Consider the following 20,288-nt stretch of genomic DNA (forward strand, 5'->3'; position numbering starts at 1 on the left):
CGCAGTTTCTTGGAGGCTTGTCAGAAGCTAAGACTGGGGAGGTGGGAATCAGGGCCCTTTGGCGAGAGTTGGGGTAGGAATCGCGTCAGAAAAGCAATTTCTAGAGCGGAAAGGTGACCCCACATTACAAAAAGAAACGGAGTAGAAAAATGGGCTTTACTCTTCTAGAGCTGCTTCAGAATCTCCGGAAGACCAGGGAGGAATCTTGCAGGCGAGCCAGGCGGATACTCAGCCGCTCCCATTAGAGGGGTGCGCAAAGCTGCGGAGCCGTGTGTGTATGTGGCTCCCTAGTGCACTCACTGCTGGCTCCCCCTCGGTGCTCTGGGCCCTCCCCAGCTCCCCCAACACACCCCCGCCCCCTCCGAGCTCCCCGACTCCTCCCCCGCTCTCCACTGCTCTTCCCGACTCCAGTCGGCGTTCCTCCGGCCCTCGGTGCCACGAGCTGTCCAGAAGCGCAGCCCCTAGCGGCGCGTCACTGCCAAGCCGGCCTCCGCGCGCCTCCCTCCTTCCTCTTCCCTGGCTGTATGTGATCCAGCTTGGGTAGGCGGGGAAGCAGCTGGAGCGGGACCGCCGCCGCAGCCACCCTGCAGCCGCCAGTCGGAGGTGCAGTCCGTAGGCCCTGGCCCCCGGGTGGGCCCTGGGGAGTCGGCGCCGCTCACGGGGAGCTGCAAGGCTCGCCCCTGCCCGGCGTGGAGGGCGCGGGGGGCGCGGAGGTGAGCGGGTCGGGGAGGAGAGCGAAAGGAGGTGGCGGCGGCGGAGTTGAGGGTCAAGATGCAGTCGGCATCACGAGCTGCATCCATCCTCCCCGATTCCGCACCCTCTGCGGGCGTCCGCCCTGAGCTGCGGGATCCCTGATCTCCTGGCACCTTGAGGTGGAAAGTGAGATGGGTGGAGAAGGGTGTCTGTTCCACTGATTCCCCCTCCTCCTCCTCTTGGTCTCCTAGAGCTAAGGGCAAGTCCTAGAGGTTGGGCCCAAGAGAAAAAAGGCCAGAAGACATTGTCCCAGGTAGGATGGGTCCCAGCAGGAAAGGACAGGCAGATTACTTTCGCCCGCTTGGTAGTCTCCCTGCTACTTTGGGTTGATGCAGGGCATTTCATGGAAGATCGTGCAGTGCTGCTTGCGAACAGGTATTTCTAGCAGTCATTTTGTTTATTTCCGAGTAATGTAATCGTGGTGTGTTTAGGCCATTTCTGTTAGAAAGTAATTGGCCTCTTCTCTGACTGTCCTAAATTATCTTTGAGCCCTGTGTTCAGCCTCAGACAAAACTTGTTGAAAATTATGCCCTAAAAATCTTGCTCTTAAAATAGAGCAGAGAGATAAAGAGCATTTTTGTTGGGAGATTTCCATTTATTATCTCTCCCACCCCGTGGAGAAGGATTGGTGTCAGTTTTTACTCCTCGGGCAGTTAGTTTTTTAGATGGAAAGACAGTCCAGGCCATAGTTAATTGTCGCTCATCACTATAGGAGAAACAGAATTCAGACTCCTGCCCCACCCCCACCCCCAACCTCCTGACTTAGATTCTAGTCCTTTTAACAGCCCCGCTGTTTGGAACCCTTTTTGTTTTCTAAAGCACCTCCTCATCCTTCCTTTTCTCCACTTGATTATTTCTTCATTTTATTGATCTCTGTTTATTTTTTCTTTCTTTAACCCTATAACTTTTTTTACTCCGATTCTCTCTCGGTTGCTTCAAAGCTTGAGGCTATTTAATGGAAAAACAAAACAAAACACCCGTCCTAAATAATTTGCAGGATGTTTAGAAACATAAGAGGAACTGTATATGCTGCCATTGGGATGGCTGCACTTTCTGCCTCTTAGCTAGTCACTCTGTCAGGATATGGGGAAATGAGACAATGTTGAGAATGATAACTTGAGCAAATTTGCAGTAAAGAAATGAAAAGCTTTATCCAAGTCACTTTTTATTGTACTGGTGCTATGGAAAATGTGGTGAATGAGCATAGTTGTATTTTAATACTGAAAAAAAACAGGACAGGTGAAGACAAATTTTTAAAGAAAGGATTGTAAATGAGTTAGAAAAGTGAGAAAGAGGATACACCAAAAATGCGAAAGAGTAAGACTGCAGGTGTGATAGAGGACATAGGACATCAGGAGATGTATTTATTCCTGCTGGGCCAGAAACCAGGACATTGAGGTAACTGAGACTTTAACATAACAATAACATTGATAAATCACCTACCCCTTCAGGGCCCACATGTCTTTTCAACAAAAAGAGAAGTCTGATCTAGAGAATTATTCACTTTTTGTCCTGAATTTTTTTGATGCATTACATAACAAAGAATTTTTATGGCATCCTAAGTTACACTGCCAGACAATGTGGAGGCAGTGATCACAGACAAGACAAACATGGTTCTTCCCTCATGCAGCTTATTGTTCAATGAGAGAAATAGTAAACAGAAAAGAAACAATTATATAAAATATTACAAAATAAATTTAACAAGGGCTGAGTGAATTATTCTGCTATAGAGATGGAACAGTATATGAAAAGTTCCCAAGGTACATAAAGTGGTTGTTCTTTTCTCCTTCTAGAAGAGGATGCTGTGGGTGAACAATACAGATAAGGTTAGAGAGGGGAAGCGGGGGCAAACTCATTCAGGACCTTTTATGAGTTAGGAAGGTGGCTGTAGTCCTAAGTACAAGGAGCACTGATTTTAAGGAGAGACTTTTTATGATGATTTACATTTTAAGGTGATCTTAGCTGCTGTGGAGATGGTTTGGAAAGGATCCAAAGAGAAAGTAGGCTGACCCATTAGGAAATGTTTGCAGAGTTCAGGTGAGATGATAGAAACCTGAACTAGCCTGGTATTGGTGGAGAGGGATTTATGAAATATATCGGAGAACAAGAGTTGGTGCAGGATTTTATGTCAAAACTGAGAGACAGCAAGGACTCAAGAATGACTCACAATTTTCTGATTGGAGCAACTGGTGGGTAATGGTGGCATTTACACATTTCCAGGCAAATGGGACCAGGTCTGGGTGGGAAAAGTTCAGGTTTGAACCTGTGAAGTTTGAGATGTCACAGAAAGACGTCATAACCATATCCCCTAGGGAGGCAAAAAAGGGAGGCTCTCCAGGATGTAAGTGGATAGATTGGTCTTTGATAGGTAAAGTTGGTGATTGTTAATTTAAGGTGAAACTAATGAGCTCAGTTTACTGGTTTTTCCCCAACAACCTTCACCAACGTGGATACAGATACAGAGAAAATGGATAGCTGGGTTCTTCCAGGACTAGAGTTTTGCCAAGCAGAGATGATGGAGAGTGAGAGAGTTGAGGATCTTTTCAAGGGAGTGACTATAAATCTAGTCTCTTTTTAAAGAAAAACCAGAGCAGGCTGATGGAGAGTGCAGGGTATTAAGCAATTAGAGAGGTCAAGGTCAACAGATCAGATTTCTTTTGCTGTCTAGAATTATCAGTGTGGATATTTAAACTAAGATTATTGGAAGTCCTGGAGATAGTGCTTGGAGATTTCAGGAAGTGAATGACTGAGGTGGGGTAGAGGCAAAAATTCATTACCTCCAATGAATAAGTCAAGGAAATAAGAGCCCCTGAAGTTGAATGGTTCATCCACTTGAATGATAAAGTCCAGGAAAAACATGATAGTTATTGGTGTATACTGGGAGCCAGAGTCTGCAGTCATAAGGAATAAACTAGAAATCAGTAGAGGACAGCAGTGAGGATAGCATTAAGGACAGGGAGAGGGTATGATGAAGTACCATGAGCTTCAAAGGAGCTGGGTGTTTGCAGGAGAGATGATGAAGAAGAGATGTTCAGATGTGGGCTCACAAAGTGAAGGTTACACCACCCCATCTCATGACCCTGGAGAGTTATGTTTTCTTGATAGCCTCTCCAAATCAGCAGGTTGTGAAATATCATCAAAACCTCTGTGGACAGCCCTTTCAGAGTTGCTGTCATCCAATAATAAATGCCCTATTTATGTGTGAAACAAATTAGGTTCTATTTTTCAAAATTAACATAGCACAACAGCTGCCATTCAGCTTCAGGAATGTTCAGGAAATCCTTCTAAACTGAAAATCTTAAGAGGCTGTCTAGCTGAGTGTAACTGAATTCCCTATCATAATAATACATTCTCAAGTATTAAATGTGTACAGCAAGTCAAATGCCCATTCAAAAAAACTATGTCCTTGACACACACTTTTAGATTGAGCTCCCGAAGTTGAAGTGCTAACTATAGGGTGGTGATATTACCATTATCACACAGCTTCAAGACTTATTTAGTGTTGGAAACTACCACCAGAGTCAAGTATAACCTATTTGTTTGCCGTTTAACGAAGGAAATCGAGACTCAGAGGATCAAAGTGATTGCAGAAGCTTAGGCCTGCTCTTTCACCCCTACACCATGAAAACACAACTTTCTATAAATGACATAGTTGTTTTTTGTTTTTGTTTTTGTTTTTGTTTTGAGGCTGAGTTTCACTCTGTTGCCCGGGCTGGAGTCCAGTGGTGCGATCTCAGCTCACTGCAACCTCTGCTTCCCTGGTTCAAGCGATTCTCCTTCCTCAGCCTCCCAAGTAGCTGGGATTACAGGTACCTGCCACCACCGCTGGCTAATTTTTGTGCATTTTTAGTAAAGACGGGGTTTCATCATGTTGGCCAGTCTGATCTCGAACTCCTGACCTCAAGTGATCCACCTGCCTTGGCCTCCCAAACTGCTGGGAGTACAGACGTAAGCCACCACACCAAGCCTATAAATGACATAGTTTTATCAGTTATTTAATTTGGATTCCTTATGAATAACATCAAAAGAAAAGGTAGAGACACTATGGGCATCACCTGGGAGCTTGTGAGAAATGCAGAATGTCTAACCTCCCTCTAGACCTAGAGAATCTGAATGTGCATTTTAAAAAGATCCCCAGGTGATAATATTTGCATTAAAGTTTGACAAGTGCCTTTCTAGTGAGTCGTTCCCTTGGAAACACTGGTCTGCTCAGGTCAGCAGGATCGTGATGTCTGGAGAACCGGGGAGGGGATCCCCTTATAGAACAGAAAGAAGAGATACAGTCATAGAAACATTCTGAATTTTGAATATTATGAAACAACAGGAACAAAGTGTGCTGTGCAAGGAGTGACGCATTTTAAGGAATGGCATTGCGCTTCCCAGAAAGTGAAGAGAGGAAATTGCAAAATAGTGAGTGGACCTTCTGATACTGCTCCTCCTTGAGTGGAAAAGGGGAAAGAACTGCATGCGTGTTATTCAGCGTCCTATATTCAAAGGTAACTGCTTGCTACTCTTTCGCAAGTGTAATTTTTCATTACTACAAACATAAAAATTAACATAAGTGAAGGTCAAAAAGCCACATCTACTATCGCCAAATGATGAAAGTATTAGATTGAATTCTGAATCTTTTAGTAGAGTGATTTTCAATCTTGATTGCGTAATAAAACATCTGCTAATCTTTTTTAAAAAATGCTGTGGCTCAGGGTGAACCCCAGACCAATTAAATGAAAACTGGGTGGTGGGGGTGACCTGTGATCACTGTGTTTTAAAACTCCCCAGATCATTAGAGCATGCACTTAGGGTTGAGAAACACTGCTTCAGTAGCTACATTCAGAAGCAACTCTGAGACTGCAGTTCTGCTTCTCCATGTGCCAAAACAGTGTGACTCTGCCTCACTGCCATAAGCATAGTGCCAAGCCAGGTCAGCAATATTCAGGTCACACTCACTGGCCAGTAGGGCTTTCAGAACATTGAGGGAAGTAGGATTTATTTCTTGAAGAAGCCTGCTTACACTAACTTTTAAAACAAATTGATACATGTTACATATTTATGGGGTACACATGAGTATTTGTTATATCCATACAATGTGTAATGATCTGGTTGGGGTTTGGGGGGAATTCATCACCTTGAGTACTTACCATATCTATGTGTTAAGAACATTTCAAGTCATCTCTTCTGGCCACTTTGAAATACACAGTACATTGTTACTAACTATAGGCAACCTGCTTTGCTATTGAACATTAGAGCTTATTTCTTCTAACTGTACATTTGTATCCATGAACCAACATCTCTTCATCCCCTCCTCCCATCAACACATCCTTCCAGCATCTGATATCTCTTATGCTAATCTTTACCTCCATGGGATCCACTTTTTTAGCTCCCACACATGAGTGAAAACATGTGATATTTGCCTTTCTGTGCCTGGGTTATTTCACTTAACATAATGGCCTCCACTCCTATCCATGTTGCTGCAAATGACATGATTTCATTTTTTTAAGGCTGAATAATATTTCATTGTGTATACATACCACATTTTCTTTATCCTTTTGTTGATGGACATGTAGATTGATTCCATATCTTTGCTAGTGTGAATAGTGCGCAAAAAAAAAAAAAAACACACACACACACACACACACACATGAGGACGGGTATCTCTTTGATATACTAATTTCTTTTCCTGTGGATAATACCCAGTAGTGAGATTACAGGATTTTATGGTAGTTCTATTTTTAGTCTTTTGAGAAACAACCCCCATACTGTTGTCCATAGTGGCGGTACTAATTTACATTTCCACCAACAGCGTATAAAGGTTCCCTTTTCTCTGAATCCTTGTCAGCATCTGTTGTTTTTGTCTTTTAATAATAGCAGTTCTAACTGGGATAAATTGAAATCTCATTGTGGTTTTGATATGCATTTCCCTGGTGATTAGTGATGCTGAGTATTTTTTCATATACCTATTGACCATTTGTTTGTCTTCTTCAGAAAAATGTCTATTCATGACCTTTACCCATGTTTATGGGATTATTTGTTTTTTATTGTTGAGTTTTTTTAGTTCATTGTATATTCTGGGTATTAGTCCCTTGTCAGATTAATAGTTTGAAAATATTTTCTCCTATTCAGTAGGTTGTCTCTTCACTCTGTTGATTGTTTCCTTTGCTGCACAGAAGTCTTTTAGTTTAATATAGTCCCATTTGTCTATTTTGTTGTTGTTGTTGTTGCTGTGCTTTTGAGGTCCTAGCCATAAAATCTTTGCCTAGACCAGTGTCTTCAAATATTTCTCCAATGTTTTTATGTTGAAATTATATAGTTTTGGGTCCTATGTTTAAGTCTTTAGCTGACCTTGAGTTGATTTTTGTATATGGTGAGGGACAGGAGTCCAGTTTTATTCTTCTGCATACAGATATCCAGTTCTCCAAGTACCATGTATTTGAAGAGGATATCCTTTCCCCAGTGTGTATTCCTGGTGCCTTTGTTGACAATCAGTTGGCTGTAAATGTGTGGATTTTTTTTGTGTGGATTCTCTTAATCTGTTGCATTCATTGGTCTGTGTGTCTGTTTTTATACCGGTACCATGTTTTTTCGGTTACTATTGCCTTGTAATGCATTTTGAAGTCAGGTAGTGTGATGCCTTCAGCTTTGTTCTTTTTGCTTGGGATTGCTGTAGCTATTCAGGATATTTTTTGGTTCATATGAATTTTAGGATTGCTTTTTCTAATTCTATGAAAAATGACATTGGTATTTTGATAGGGATTGCATTGAATCTGTATATTGCTTTTGGCAGTATGGCCATTTTAATGATATTAATTCATTCCATAAGCATGGAATGTTTTTCCATTTGTTTATATCATCTTTAATTTCTTTCTACAGTGCTTTGTAGTTTTCCATGTAGCAAACTTTCTCCTCCTTGGTTAAATATATTCCTAGTTTTTTTTTTGTTTGTTTGTTTTTTGTTTTTAATAGCTATCGTAAATGGGATTGCCTTCTTGGTGTCTTTTTCAGCAAGTTCCTTGTTGGTGTATAGAAATGGTACCGATTTTTGTGTGTCGATTTTGTATCCTGCAACTTTATTGAATTTATTTATCAGATCTAAGAGTTTTTTTTGTGAAATCTTTAGGTGTATCTAGATCTAAGATCATATCATCAGCAAAGAGGGACAATTTGACCTTCCTGTTTTCCAATTTGGGTACCTTTTATTCTTTCTCTTTCCTGGTTGCTCTGGCTAGGACTTCCAATACGATGTTGATTAGAAGTGTTGAAAGTGGCATCCTTGTCTTATTTCTGTTCATAGGGGAAAGGCTTTGAGCTTTTCCCTATTTCAAAATAATGATAGCTATTATTATTATTATATAGATCATATAAACCCTTATTATGTTGAAGCATATTTTTTCTATGCCTAGTTTGTTGAAAGTTTTATCATGAGGGGATGCTAAATTTTCTCAAATGTTTTTTCTGCATCTATTGAGATGATCATATAGTTATTGTCCTTCATTTTCTTTAGGTGATGTATCACAGTTATTGATTTGCATATGTTGAACCATCCTTGTATCCCTGGGATGTGTCCCTGTAATAAATCCCCTTTGATCATGATGTGTTTTTTTTATGAGTTGTTAGATTTGGTTTGCTTCTACAGACACACACACACACACACTTTTTAGGAGACAGGGTCTTGCTCTGTTGCCCAGGAGGGAGTGTGGTTATGTAATCATAAATCACTGCAGCCTTCAACTTCTAGGCTCAAGTGATTCTCCTGCCTCAGCTCCCGAGTAGCTAGGACTTCAGGTGTGTGCCACCATGCCTAGCTAATTTTTAAATTTTTTGTAGAGATGAGGGTCTCATTATGTTGCCCAGGCTGGGCTTAAACTCCTAGCTTCAATTGATCCTCCTGCATTGGCCTCCCAAAGTTCTGGGATTACAGGCATGAGCCATCATGTCTGGCCCTTGGTTTGCTAGTATTTTATTGAGAATTTTTGTATTTGTGCTCATCAGGAATATTAGTATGTAGTTTTCTTTTTGGTTGAGGCTTGTTTGCATTTGGTATGAAGCTAATGCTGATCTCATAGAATGAGTTAGGCAGAATTCCCTCCTGTTCAATGTTTCAGAATAGTTTGAAGAGAATTGGTGTTAGGTCTGTTTTGAAAGTTTGGTAGAATTTGACAGTGAAGCCATGTGGCCCTGGACTTTTCTTTATTGGTAGTTTTTAAATTACTGCCACAACTTTTTTGTTATTGGTCTGTCCAAGTTTTCTGTTTCTACCCATTTCAATCTTGGTAGGTTGTATGTGTGTAGCAATTTATCCATTTCCTCTAGGTTTTCCAGTTTGTTGGTGTGTAGTTGTTCATAATAACTTCTCACGATCTTATGTATTTCTGTGGTATCAATTGTAATGTTTCCTTTTCCATTTCTGATTTTTTATTGGAGTATTTCCTCTTTTTTTCTTGGTTAGTCTAGCAAGTGCTTTATCGATTTTATCTATTCAAAAAACAAAACTTTTTGTTTCATCCATCCTTTGTGTTGTTTTTTAAGTCCCAATTTGTCTAGTTCTGCTCAGATCTTTATTATTACTTTCCTTTTACCAATATGGAGTTTGGCTTATTTTTGCTTTTCTAGTTCCTTGAGGTATATCATTATGTTGTTTATTTGAAATTGTTATGATTTTTGGTGTAGGTGCTTATTGCTATAAACTTCCATCTTAGCACTGCTTTTGCTGTATCTCATAGGTTTTGGTGTGTTGCATTTTTGTTTGTATTTGTTGAGGGAAATTTTGTGATTTCTTCCTTAATTTATTCTTTGCCACCGTAGTCATTTAGAAGCATGTTGTTTAATCATTTATTTTTACAGTTTCAAAAGGTCCTCATCTTATTGACTTCTAGTTTTATTCCATTGTGGTCTGAGGAAATACTTGATATGACTTTGATTTTTAAAAAATTTGTCAAGTCTTATTTTGTGTTCTAACATGGTCATTCTTGGAGAATGTCCATGTGCTGATGAGAATTTGTATTCTGTAACCGTTGTATAAAATGTTCCGTGAATGTTTGTTAGGTCCATTTGGTCTAACGTATAGTTTAAATCCAATGTTTCTTTGTTAACTTTCTGTCTAGATTATCTGTCAGATGCTGGCAGAGGGTGTTGAAGTCCCCAACTGTTGTTGTATTGGAGTCTGTCTCTCCTTTTAGATCTGATAACATTTTATTTATATTAATATATCTGAGTGGTCTGTTGTTGGGTGTATATATGTTTAGAATTGTTATATCCTCTTGCTAGAATTGATCCATTATCATTATTTAATGAGCTTCATTGTCTCTTTATACTGTTTTTGACTCAAACTCTGTGTTTTATTTGATATAAGTATAGTGACTTTTGGTTTCCATTTGCATGGAATATCTTTCTCCATCCCTTTGCTTTCAGTCTTATATGTGTTTTTATAGGTTAGATGGGTTTCTTGTACCCAGCATATAGTTGGGTCGTGATTTTTTATCTATTGCTAGTCTATATCTTTTAAGTGGAAATTTTAACCATTTGCATTTGAAGTTATTCAACAATGAAAACTTCCCAAGTCTAGTGAGAGATGTAGACACCCAGATACCGGTAACTTGAGATCTCCAAAAAGATACAATACAAAAAGGTCTTCCCCACAGCACTTTATAGCCATATTGTCAAAAGTAAAAGACGAAGAGTGAATTCTAAAAACAGCAAGAGAAGAATGACTAGTCACCTATAAAGGAACCCCCAGCAAACTAAAATTTTTACCTGTTCACATTCTGATTTACAGAAGGGATTTGAACTTGCTTTGTAAAATAAGCAGAAAATTGTTGTTTTGTTTTTGTTTCTGTTTGGAAAAGTCTTGATCATCATGATTGTTAGATTTAAAGATTTTGCAATTCTTATATTTTGGGAGATGCTACAGTATATACTCAGAAGAACTCCGGGCTGGGATATATAGGAAACTCGGATTCCCTTGTGTGAATCTAGCAACCTTTTTCACCCTTAGATAATGCACATGATTACCATTAACTTTTGAATGAAATGAGCATGGTTTTCATTACTTCTGGTTTCTTTAACCACTCTTGATTCCCAACATTGCCAGTGACATCTCCAAATGGATATTTAGTTTTTTTCCCACCCTGGTACCTCTGACTCCTACCTGCCCTTCTGGGTGCATGGACCACACCAAGGGAGTGGTCTGTCTTGAAAGGTGTGAAATGAAACATGTAATTGATTTAAAAATAGTAAAAGTTCTTCTTTCCCAGGATTGGTTACTCCTAGGTAATGCTGAGAAGAAATGAAATGACCAAAGAAAAATTGGATTTAAACTATACGTTAGACCAAATGGACCTAACAAACATTCACAGAACATTTTATACGACGGTTACAGAATACAAATTCTCATCAGCACATGGACATTCTCTAAGAATGACCATGTTAGAACACAAAATAAGACTTGACAAATTTTTGTACTCAAATAACATACTAATTTGAGTACAACCATAATTGTTACACCTTGATACTTATAACCCCAAGAAAATACCCTTTCCTAAACTCTGTACATGCACCTGAATAACACATGTCTTAGCTGGACTGACTACCTGGGTTCAAATCCTGGCACCCCTGTTTTCTGTCTTTATGTCCTTGGATAAATTAATTATCTTCTGCAGGTCTCAGTTTTCTCATCTACAAAGTGGGTATGACAGTGTTAGCACCTGTCTCTTAGAGTGGTTGTGGGGATTCAATCAGTTAATACGTAAAAACCACAAGAGAGCTGAAATACATTATGTCCTATATAAGCATTAAGTAATATTACTATAATTATTGTCTTTCTAAAGTTTAACATACTGATGTATTTGGAGTTACTGGATGTGACTCATTTCTAGGGTAAAAAGTTGAATTTTCCTGGCTCTAGTCATTTCAAATTTCATTTAGTAAACCAACATATTTTTGAAACATTCCACCTGTGCCTGTAAAGTCCATTAAATCCTCTGAAGTGGTCCACATCTGCTATAAACATAAAAGAAATTGTGCAATGAGGGTAGAATGGAAGAGTATTTTTCTTTCAGACCCAATTTTGACACGAATTCATGGCAACCTGATTTGTATTCTTGAGCAAATTATTCCAAATATGAACATTTCAGATGTTAGTCTCTCAACTAAAAAATAATTTGAGAGATTTTTCCAGGAAGAATAACTGCATCATAGTTTATGCAGCCAACAAATAAAACGGCGTCATGTTGAGGTCCAAAGGGCGTGGGTGGATGAGCAGAAAGCATGCTCAGACAGCTGTAGGCAGGTGAAAGATGATTTTATTCAACAGCAACTCTCATCAACAACTTTCTCACACTGTCCATCCTGTCTCAGCTGCTTAGTCTGGTGGCTCCCACACACAGCTGTGGGGCCTGCTTTCCCTTGCCTTTGGAGTCAGCACCTTAACTATTTCTATTTCTCTCTCTGGGCATGGGCAAACCAAGCTGTGTCCTGGCTCCCCCTCTCCATCTGCAAAGACAGACAGCTCTGACTTTCTCTTTCTCTGGACACAAGAGTGCCTGTACAGTGTCAGCAGGGCAATTATACCTTTTACCGACAGTAGTGGCTTAGAGCCAAGCGATGAGTTTTCCCTATGTTATAGCGATGGTGGTGAGCTTCTCTGTTATGTCTACATGGCTATGATAACAAGTGAAGTTATATGCCTGTGCTGTAAACTCACTCTGGATGCTTACCTCTGCCTGTCCTTGACCAAAGCACCGCCATGTTTCTTACAAAGGGGAAGAAAAAGATTTCATAAATATTATATAATTTAAGACCATAAGCATATTACTAATCCCTTTTTCCATAGGTAAGCTATTTTTTTCAATGATACATTGTAAGATCTAGAGTGAATGATAGAAGTCCATGGTATTTACTCTTTTGTTATATTTTGATGCCTATTTTTCTTAAGATATTATTTAAGTGCCAGGGTTCATTGTTAGCTGATTTATCTAGCTCTCATTTAATGATAAAGTCACTAGCTACTGAAGTATATAGGGAACTTTATAACCTCCACCTCAAATGACTCTGGACAGTTTTGGTTTAAATGGCTTTTTAAAAAATGGTTTTTCTTTCTTCTCTTGTCTTGTGATCCATCACTTAGTATCACAGTCCTCTCTGCCTCCGGCAGCATTTGTGATTTGCTGCCTCCGATCTGCTCAGAAGCTGGGTAATCATGCTTGTTACAAGTGTGTTTTTCAAAAAAGTTCTGAGTGAAAACCTCAGTCCCTTTTCTCATGTGCTCTAGTGAGGTAGGAGGCAGATCTTGACTCCAGAGGCAAGGTTCAGACACTGGACCAAACTGAGGTCAGGGCAGAAGCACCTTCCCATAAGACATGCCCACCAGTGTGCCATGTCAGTTTACTATTGCCATGGCAATGCCCAGAAGTTACCACCCCTTTCCATGGCAACAGCCCAACAAAAGTTACAACCCTCATCCTAGAAATTTCTACATAAATCACCCCTTAATTTGCATATAAATAAACTAGGTTTAAATATGAGTGCAGAGCTGCTGCTGAACTGCTACTCTGGGCACACTGCCTACCGGGTAGGCCTACTCTGTAAGGAGCAGTACCTCTGCTGCTGCTGTAAACTGCTGCTTCAGTAAACGTTACTGTTTAACACCACTAGCTTGTGCTTTTCCCACGCAAAGCCAAGTACCCTCCTGAGCTAAACCCCAATTTGGGAACTTTCCTGTCCTGTGTCACTAGTGCCTTGCTGCTCAAAGAGGGGTCCTCAGACCAGCATTGGTATTGCTTTCATTAGAAATGCAGAATATCGCACCTCCCTCCAGACCTACTCAATCAGAATCTATATTTTAATGAGATTCCCAAGTGATCTGTGTGCACATTAAAATTTGAGAAGCTCCACTTTAGCACATCACCTTTGTGACAGTTAATTTTTCTATTGAGATGCTTTCTTAAAAAATGAAAGATTTATATGATATGAAGAGAAACCAGAATAGTGATCCTTTTTTAGCTTACAAATTGTGTCTTACTGTGCTCTATGTTAAAGTGTGGTGAAATATTTTACCTCTAGAAATACAGAACATTATTACAATGTCTAGAAGTGTTTTAATGTTCAGCAATAGGTAACTGATGAACATTTTATTTTCTCTCCCCTAGGATATTCTTGGTGAACTTGGAAGTGCCTGTATCATGGAATCAATCTCTATGATGGGAAGCCCTAAGAGCCTTAGTGAAACTTTTTTACCTAATGGCATAAATGGTATCAAAGATGCAAGGAAGGTCACTGTAGGTGTGATTGGAAGTGGAGATTTTGCCAAATCCTTGACCATTCGACTTATTAGATGTGGCTATCATGTGGTCATAGGAAGTAGAAATCCTAAGTTTGCTTCTGAATTTTTTCCTCATGTGGTAGATGTCACCCATCATGAAGATGCTCTCACAAAAACAAATATAATATTTGTTGCTATACACAGAGAACATTATACCTCCCTGTGGGACCTAAGACATCTGCTTGTGGGTAAAATCCTGATTGATGTGAGCAATAACATGAGGATAAACCAGTACCCAGAATCCAATGCTGAATATTTGGCTTCATTATTCCCAGATTCTTTGATTGTCAAAGGATTTAATGTTGTCTCAGCTTGGGCACTTCAATTAGGACCCAAAGATGCCAGCCGGCAGGTATGTATTTTACATTTTTATTCTTATGTATCTGGTATTTTGTAGTTAAACAGCTAAGCAAATATCAAACATTTTAAAACCAAATTCTGACACTTTCCAATGATTATCATTTGAAAATTAATTATGAGCACCTGAAGATTAATGTCCTGACCTTGTAAGGGCACATTCCCATTCCCAAAATGATGTAGAAATCTGGGAAAATAATGTGAACTTCATCCAGTTCAACTTGAGAATAAAGCAGATGGGGCGCTCAGTCAACACCATTGTGGAATGAGCTTTTATAAATAAACACATAAAATATGTTTAAAAAAATTTGTAATGTGCTTATGCATTATAATTAAGCATGATTATAAAACACTTTTACTGTTTTTGTCTGTAAAGACAGTTGATTCGATTCCTTAGAAAATAAGTTTAAGTATTATATCATTGTATGCTGTATATCAGAGTCATGATAACCATTTACTTTCCAGTCTTTATTTTAATGACTAGTAAAAGAACATATGCTTTTCTATAGGCTATTTCTGAATCTTTTTTTTCTTTTGCATATCCACCAAAGTTTAGCAGTGGATATAGAATAAGCAAATTAGAACCAGGACCTGTGAGACAAACCTGAATTTAATCATATACCCATATTTATACCAAATTTAAATTTTTAACAGAAAAGTGGAACAGTGATGAAATTCAAAATAAGCTACAAAATAGTCTAAATTTGTATTTTGTAGTGTTTGTGCCTTTATTTTGAATGTTTGGTTTATTTTTAGACTTATTATATCGTATTATATCATATTATAACTTATACAAAATTTTTTCAAAATGAGTTTTTAAAAAAATTTATTCCACCATTGTCACAACTGTAATAAATTAATTTAGAATACTTTGTTCTTACTTCTGTTATAAAAGGACCTCTATTTTAAAAGTTCACAAATGATTATATAATATTCATTCAAATAGGATTTGTCATTCATCTGGCTAATGTTATCTGAGATTAATAATCCAAAGAGTGTTATATTGTCACCATTACATAAATAGAAACATGCAAATATTTCTATGTGGTCTATTTTAGAGTCCTTATACAAATATCTTTAGGGATATATTTAGGAATTTGTTTTCCCCAAACATTACTTGAAGACTTTATAGCAATATTTTTCTAGCCTTGAATGAGGTGGCCTACCCATTAGTACTAGCAGCTCACTCCAGTAATGAACTTGGGGCTCAATAAATACTTGTTGGATTTTCAACTATATTATAGTATCTAACAGATTTCGATAGTTTGAAAGCCTACCCTTGCCTCCACCCATCATGTCATTAGAGTTTCTGTAAAAGTAATATCTTTGTCTTAGAAAAGGACAGTTGCTTTTCTATTTAAATTAACTAAGCGTTATAATTTTTTCACTTGCCAGGTATATCATCATTATTTAGAGATGAAAGAATTTAATATACTGACCAATGAAATAGTATACCTGAGATTATTATGGTTTTTCTGAGATACTTGGTGTATTGGTTTCTAAGCCTAAATTTTATTTAAAATCTTACTAAATTTTATTTAAAAATACAGCATCATGACATAATTTAAAGGTTTTAATTGCAGATGGCCATCCAAAGTGCATGCCCACTTCCAGTCATGCTATCTGTAAAGGGCAGTGTTTGCACTCATACTACTAGACAGAACTGCTACAGTCCTAAAACTACATATTGTTCATGACAGCAGGGCGTGCCAGCCCCACACTGTCTCCTGTGGGAATTAGAGAGGTGGAGTGGGGCAGGGGCATGACCAGCAGCTCAAAGTCCACCTAAACCCCTGGAGAGGAGGCCTTACCTGGCTGCTGCTGCTGAACCATGTGGCCTAGAAGAGTACACTTTTCTTTCCACCTGCCCCCCTCCCACCTGGGGGATCCCCTCTGACGCTCAAGGTTGCAGCTGCAATTTCCTGCATTTTATTGTCCTGTTATCATAAGTGGTAAGGACTTTTTTGTTTTCATGACACTGTTTAAAACCTATTAATAGTAGGTTAATACATTCATAAATGCCTTATCTCCTGAACTTTAACCATTTGTATCACTCAAGGTCATCACAGGTGATGCTCCGTAAGTGGAGCATGTGATTGCTACCATTTTTATAAACAACAGTGGTAATGCTGAGTCTTTTTATTTTTCCCACAGGTTTATATATGCAGCAACAATATTCAAGCCCGACAACAGGTTATTGAACTTGCCCGCCAGTTGAATTTCATTCCCGTTGACTTGGGATCCTTATCATCAGCCAGAGAGATTGAAAATTTACCCCTACGACTCTTTACTCTCTGGAGAGGGCCAGTGGTGGTAGCTATAAGCTTGGCCACATTTTTTTTCCTTTATTCCTTTGTCAGAGATGTGATTCATCCATATGCTAGAAACCAACAGAGTGACTTTTACAAAATTCCTATTGAGATTGTGAATAAAACCTTACCTATAGTTGCCATTACTTTGCTCTCCCTGGTATACCTAGCAGGTCTCCTGGCAGCTGCTTATCAACTTCATTATGGCACTAAGTATAGGAGATTTCCACCTTGGTTGGAAACCTGGTTGCAGTGTAGAAAACAGCTCGGATTACTAAGTTTTTTCTTCACTGTGGTCCATGTTGCCTACAGCCTCTGCTTACCAATGAGAAGGTCAGAGAGATATTTGTTTCTCAACATGGCTTATCAGCAGGTACTGAACGTGCTTGTTATTTATCTGATGCTAGTATAGTTTTTTTATTTTATACTTTATATTAGTATAAATTATAAAACATAAAATTTTACATGCCTTTTAATGGAAATTTGATTTTCGTATACTATGGGAGGGGAAAGAATTGTTCTTTAAACAATGTTTTCGCATAAGAATTATGTGGCTAATTCAAACTTATTTCCAGTAAAGGCTGCTACCATCCTTTTCCTTACAGAATAAAAGCAGAAACGTAGAGGGTTGGATTCTCCCCTTTTTTCAATGTTATAATTGCAATGAGTGCTTTCAGTATTCAACAATTCATTATTTTAATGTTTTATAATTGGTCGTGCTCCACAAAATGATGAGGCAACTCTCAGTAAATATATACAATAAAATTAGAACTAGTAAAAATACAAAACAGAACAGGAAGACAAGATCAGGAGAAAAAAGCCGAATACACCTCTGCTGAGAGTGTCTACACAGCTTCTCTTTTGGCTTTGAGATTTTCAACACAATGAGAAAGGAGACCCTATTATTTACAAAGCTCTTGTTATCAAAAACCAGAAAAGATAATAGTTCCACAGGTGAAGCTTTTCTAGCACTTAGCTCTCAAAAAAAAAAAAAAAAAAAAATCTTAGGGAGCACTTCATGGAAGGGGCTTGATGATAAGCTAGACTATGGTTTTCCTCCATAATTCCCAATCCACAAATGTAATTTAAGGGGTTTCCCTGAAGCTGTTTGGTATAGCATTTCTCAATGAAAGCCAAGAACATTGCACCAAAACAAATGTGTAAAAGCATATGCATTTTGTAAGGATCGAAGGCATCATAGTCCGAGTGTGTGGCATCTAGTACTTAAGCTTGTTTCAACAATAAAACCTAAAATAATATTTTTCTAATTAGTAGATTGATAACCTTTAAGCCATTCACTTTCTGAAAAAAAAACAACAACAACAAACTTCTCTTAGTGAGATACTAAGGCTTTTATAGTTGCTCAGTTGGCTCCCTTACCTCCTTCCAGTCATTTGCCCAGATCTCACCTTCTCAGTGAGTCCTACGCTGGATAACATTTTAAATGCTGCTGCTTCCACCCCAACCAGTATTCCGAATCCCGCTGACTTACCCTGCTCTACCTTTCTTTTTTTAATAACACTTAAACCATCTTCTAACACACTTGATTTCCATGTTAAAAATACATTTACCAGTGTTTGCCTTCCCCCATCAGAATGTAAGTTCATGAGAAGAGGGATCTTTGTCTATCTTTTTCACTAAAACATACCCAGTGCCTAGATCTGAGCCTAGACATTGTGGACACTCAAACAGCCCATTTGTGGGATGAATGAATGAGCTGGAAGAGCAGGTAGATCCAGGTTGTAGTCTCTGAGTACACTGGGTAATGCTGTTGTTTTGTATTGTATAGATATCAAATAAGAAGATGGTAGGAACTCTGGGGCCTCTTTCAAGATAATGGTATGATTGCCTCAGGGAACTAATGGTTAAGAAGCAGCTTTTTGTTGTTGTTAAATTTTAAGTATGTTTTGTTAACTGGAATTGGACAAAGTTAAACTGTTGTTAAGTTAGAATCTGGTTTCCATTAATAGATACTTATTTAAACAAAAAATTTCAGCTGATGGAGTCCAATACTTGATTTATACTCTAATTATATTCTGAGTGTAAATAGAACTTCTAAAGGTAGTCCCTACACAGAATACCACAAATTCAGAGTTAACTGTCTGACTTGATTATATACACATTATCAATGTAAGTAAAAGATGTTTGGAAAAATACTGTATATAAATGACACAGTCGGAGAGTTGGGAATCATATTAAATGAGGCAGTTCAAGTGGAGAAATATTTGAGCTCCATTGGCCTTTATAGCCAGGGAAATCATAGCTTTCTAGGAAGAGAAGATGAGAAGAAAGACAAAACAGAGATATATTATTCATGTGATGGAAGAAGATACTGACGTAGTTTAGAAATTCCCTGCCTAGATCCAAGTTGAACTAAGGCCAGACTGTATCCCAGATATTCAACCAAGTTTAAACCAGCTTGTAAAAGTACTTCAAAACTAAGTTTAACTCCAGTAACATCTTTTGTGTCACCCTAGAACCAACCACTAGGCATTTTATGGTGTTGGACTCCAGAGTCCCTGTAATGATGATGTATTACAAATGTGATGGCAAAGCTTTGCCCCTTTATTCTAGCACGTATACAAGGAAAGAGAAAGTTTTGTCCTCCTTTTGTTTAATTCTCTTTTCCCCTACACCTGGAGCAGTATCATCCAGTAACATGTTCTCTATAATGGTTTGTTAGATTGAATTAGTACAACTTAAATATGTCCATATATGACCAGGTTCTTCTTATGCCAAGAGTGAACTCTGTGCTGAATCAGTTAATGTTCTACTAAACAAAGGAAGTTCACATTTGCTTTCTTGTTAGGTTCATGCAAATATTGAAAACTCTTGGAATGAGGAAGAAGTTTGGAGAATTGAAATGTATATCTCCTTTGGCATAATGAGCCTTGGCTTACTTTCCCTCCTGGCAGTCACTTCTATCCCTTCAGTGAGCAATGCTTTAAACTGGAGAGAATTCAGTTTTATTCAGGTATGTGGGGTTTTGTTTGGTGAAGGACTGTGCAGGATAGGATTTCCTTGTTAAGAACAAATGAATTTTAAATATTTTCCTTATAAAAAGGGTGCCTTTGAGAGTGTATTTATGCATCTAGATACATTATGCTGGAAGCCAGCTTAGGACTGCTCTGGTTAAGTAAGTGAAACACCAGTCAGTATATGATTGTATTGGAAGACTTTGACAGCACTGCCTTCCAGTATACTATGTTAAGAATGAAAAGTTATCTTAAAAGAGAAAAAAAAATGAAAGTGGGGAAGGATGAGCTTAGATCAAATTTAATGTTGAAAGTAAATTTATTATTAGCCAAGTTAATGAAAAATTATTTTATGTTTTGAGTCATCTTGATCTGTCCAGAAAAATCTTATTAATTTGAACTCAAGTGGGGTGTCAATCTGAATATTTTAAAGAAATGTGTGTGTATATACACACACATACAAACACAAGCAGTGGCAAACTAGGTAACTAGATTAATGGATTATAACACACAGCCAGCCTTAAGAATTTTGTTAGTACAGGTATTTAGTGTATCAGTAGTACACTAATATGTATGGATGTC

At 38.4% G+C, this 20,288-nt stretch overlaps 1 protein-coding gene across 6 annotated transcripts in view; it reads left to right on the forward strand.

Moving 5' to 3' along the window:
• Positions 1-409: 409 nt before the first annotated feature.
• Positions 410-20,288, forward strand: part of STEAP2 (STEAP2 metalloreductase) — a 28,977-nt gene continuing 9,098 nt past the window's right edge. For 3 of the 6 annotated variants that reach the window (XM_030933266.1, XM_030933262.1, XM_030933264.1), the window contains exons 1-5: positions 555-713; positions 5,078-5,249; positions 13,893-14,417; positions 16,577-17,104; positions 19,541-19,705. In XM_030933266.1, the coding sequence (XP_030789126.1) occupies positions 13,926-14,417; positions 16,577-17,104; positions 19,541-19,705 (1,185 nt within the window). In that variant the 5' untranslated portion in view covers positions 555-713; positions 5,078-5,249; positions 13,893-13,925. Of the gene's footprint in view, positions 714-5,077; positions 5,250-13,892; positions 14,418-16,576; positions 17,105-19,540; positions 19,706-20,288 lie in introns of all 6 variants that reach the window. The other 3 variants (XM_010354661.2, XM_030933265.1, XM_030933263.1) reach the window with 3 other exon arrangements.

The sequence above is a fragment of the Rhinopithecus roxellana genome, chromosome 6 (assembly GCF_007565055.1).
Source record: "Rhinopithecus roxellana isolate Shanxi Qingling chromosome 6, ASM756505v1, whole genome shotgun sequence".
NCBI lineage: Eukaryota > Metazoa > Chordata > Mammalia > Primates > Cercopithecidae > Rhinopithecus > Rhinopithecus roxellana.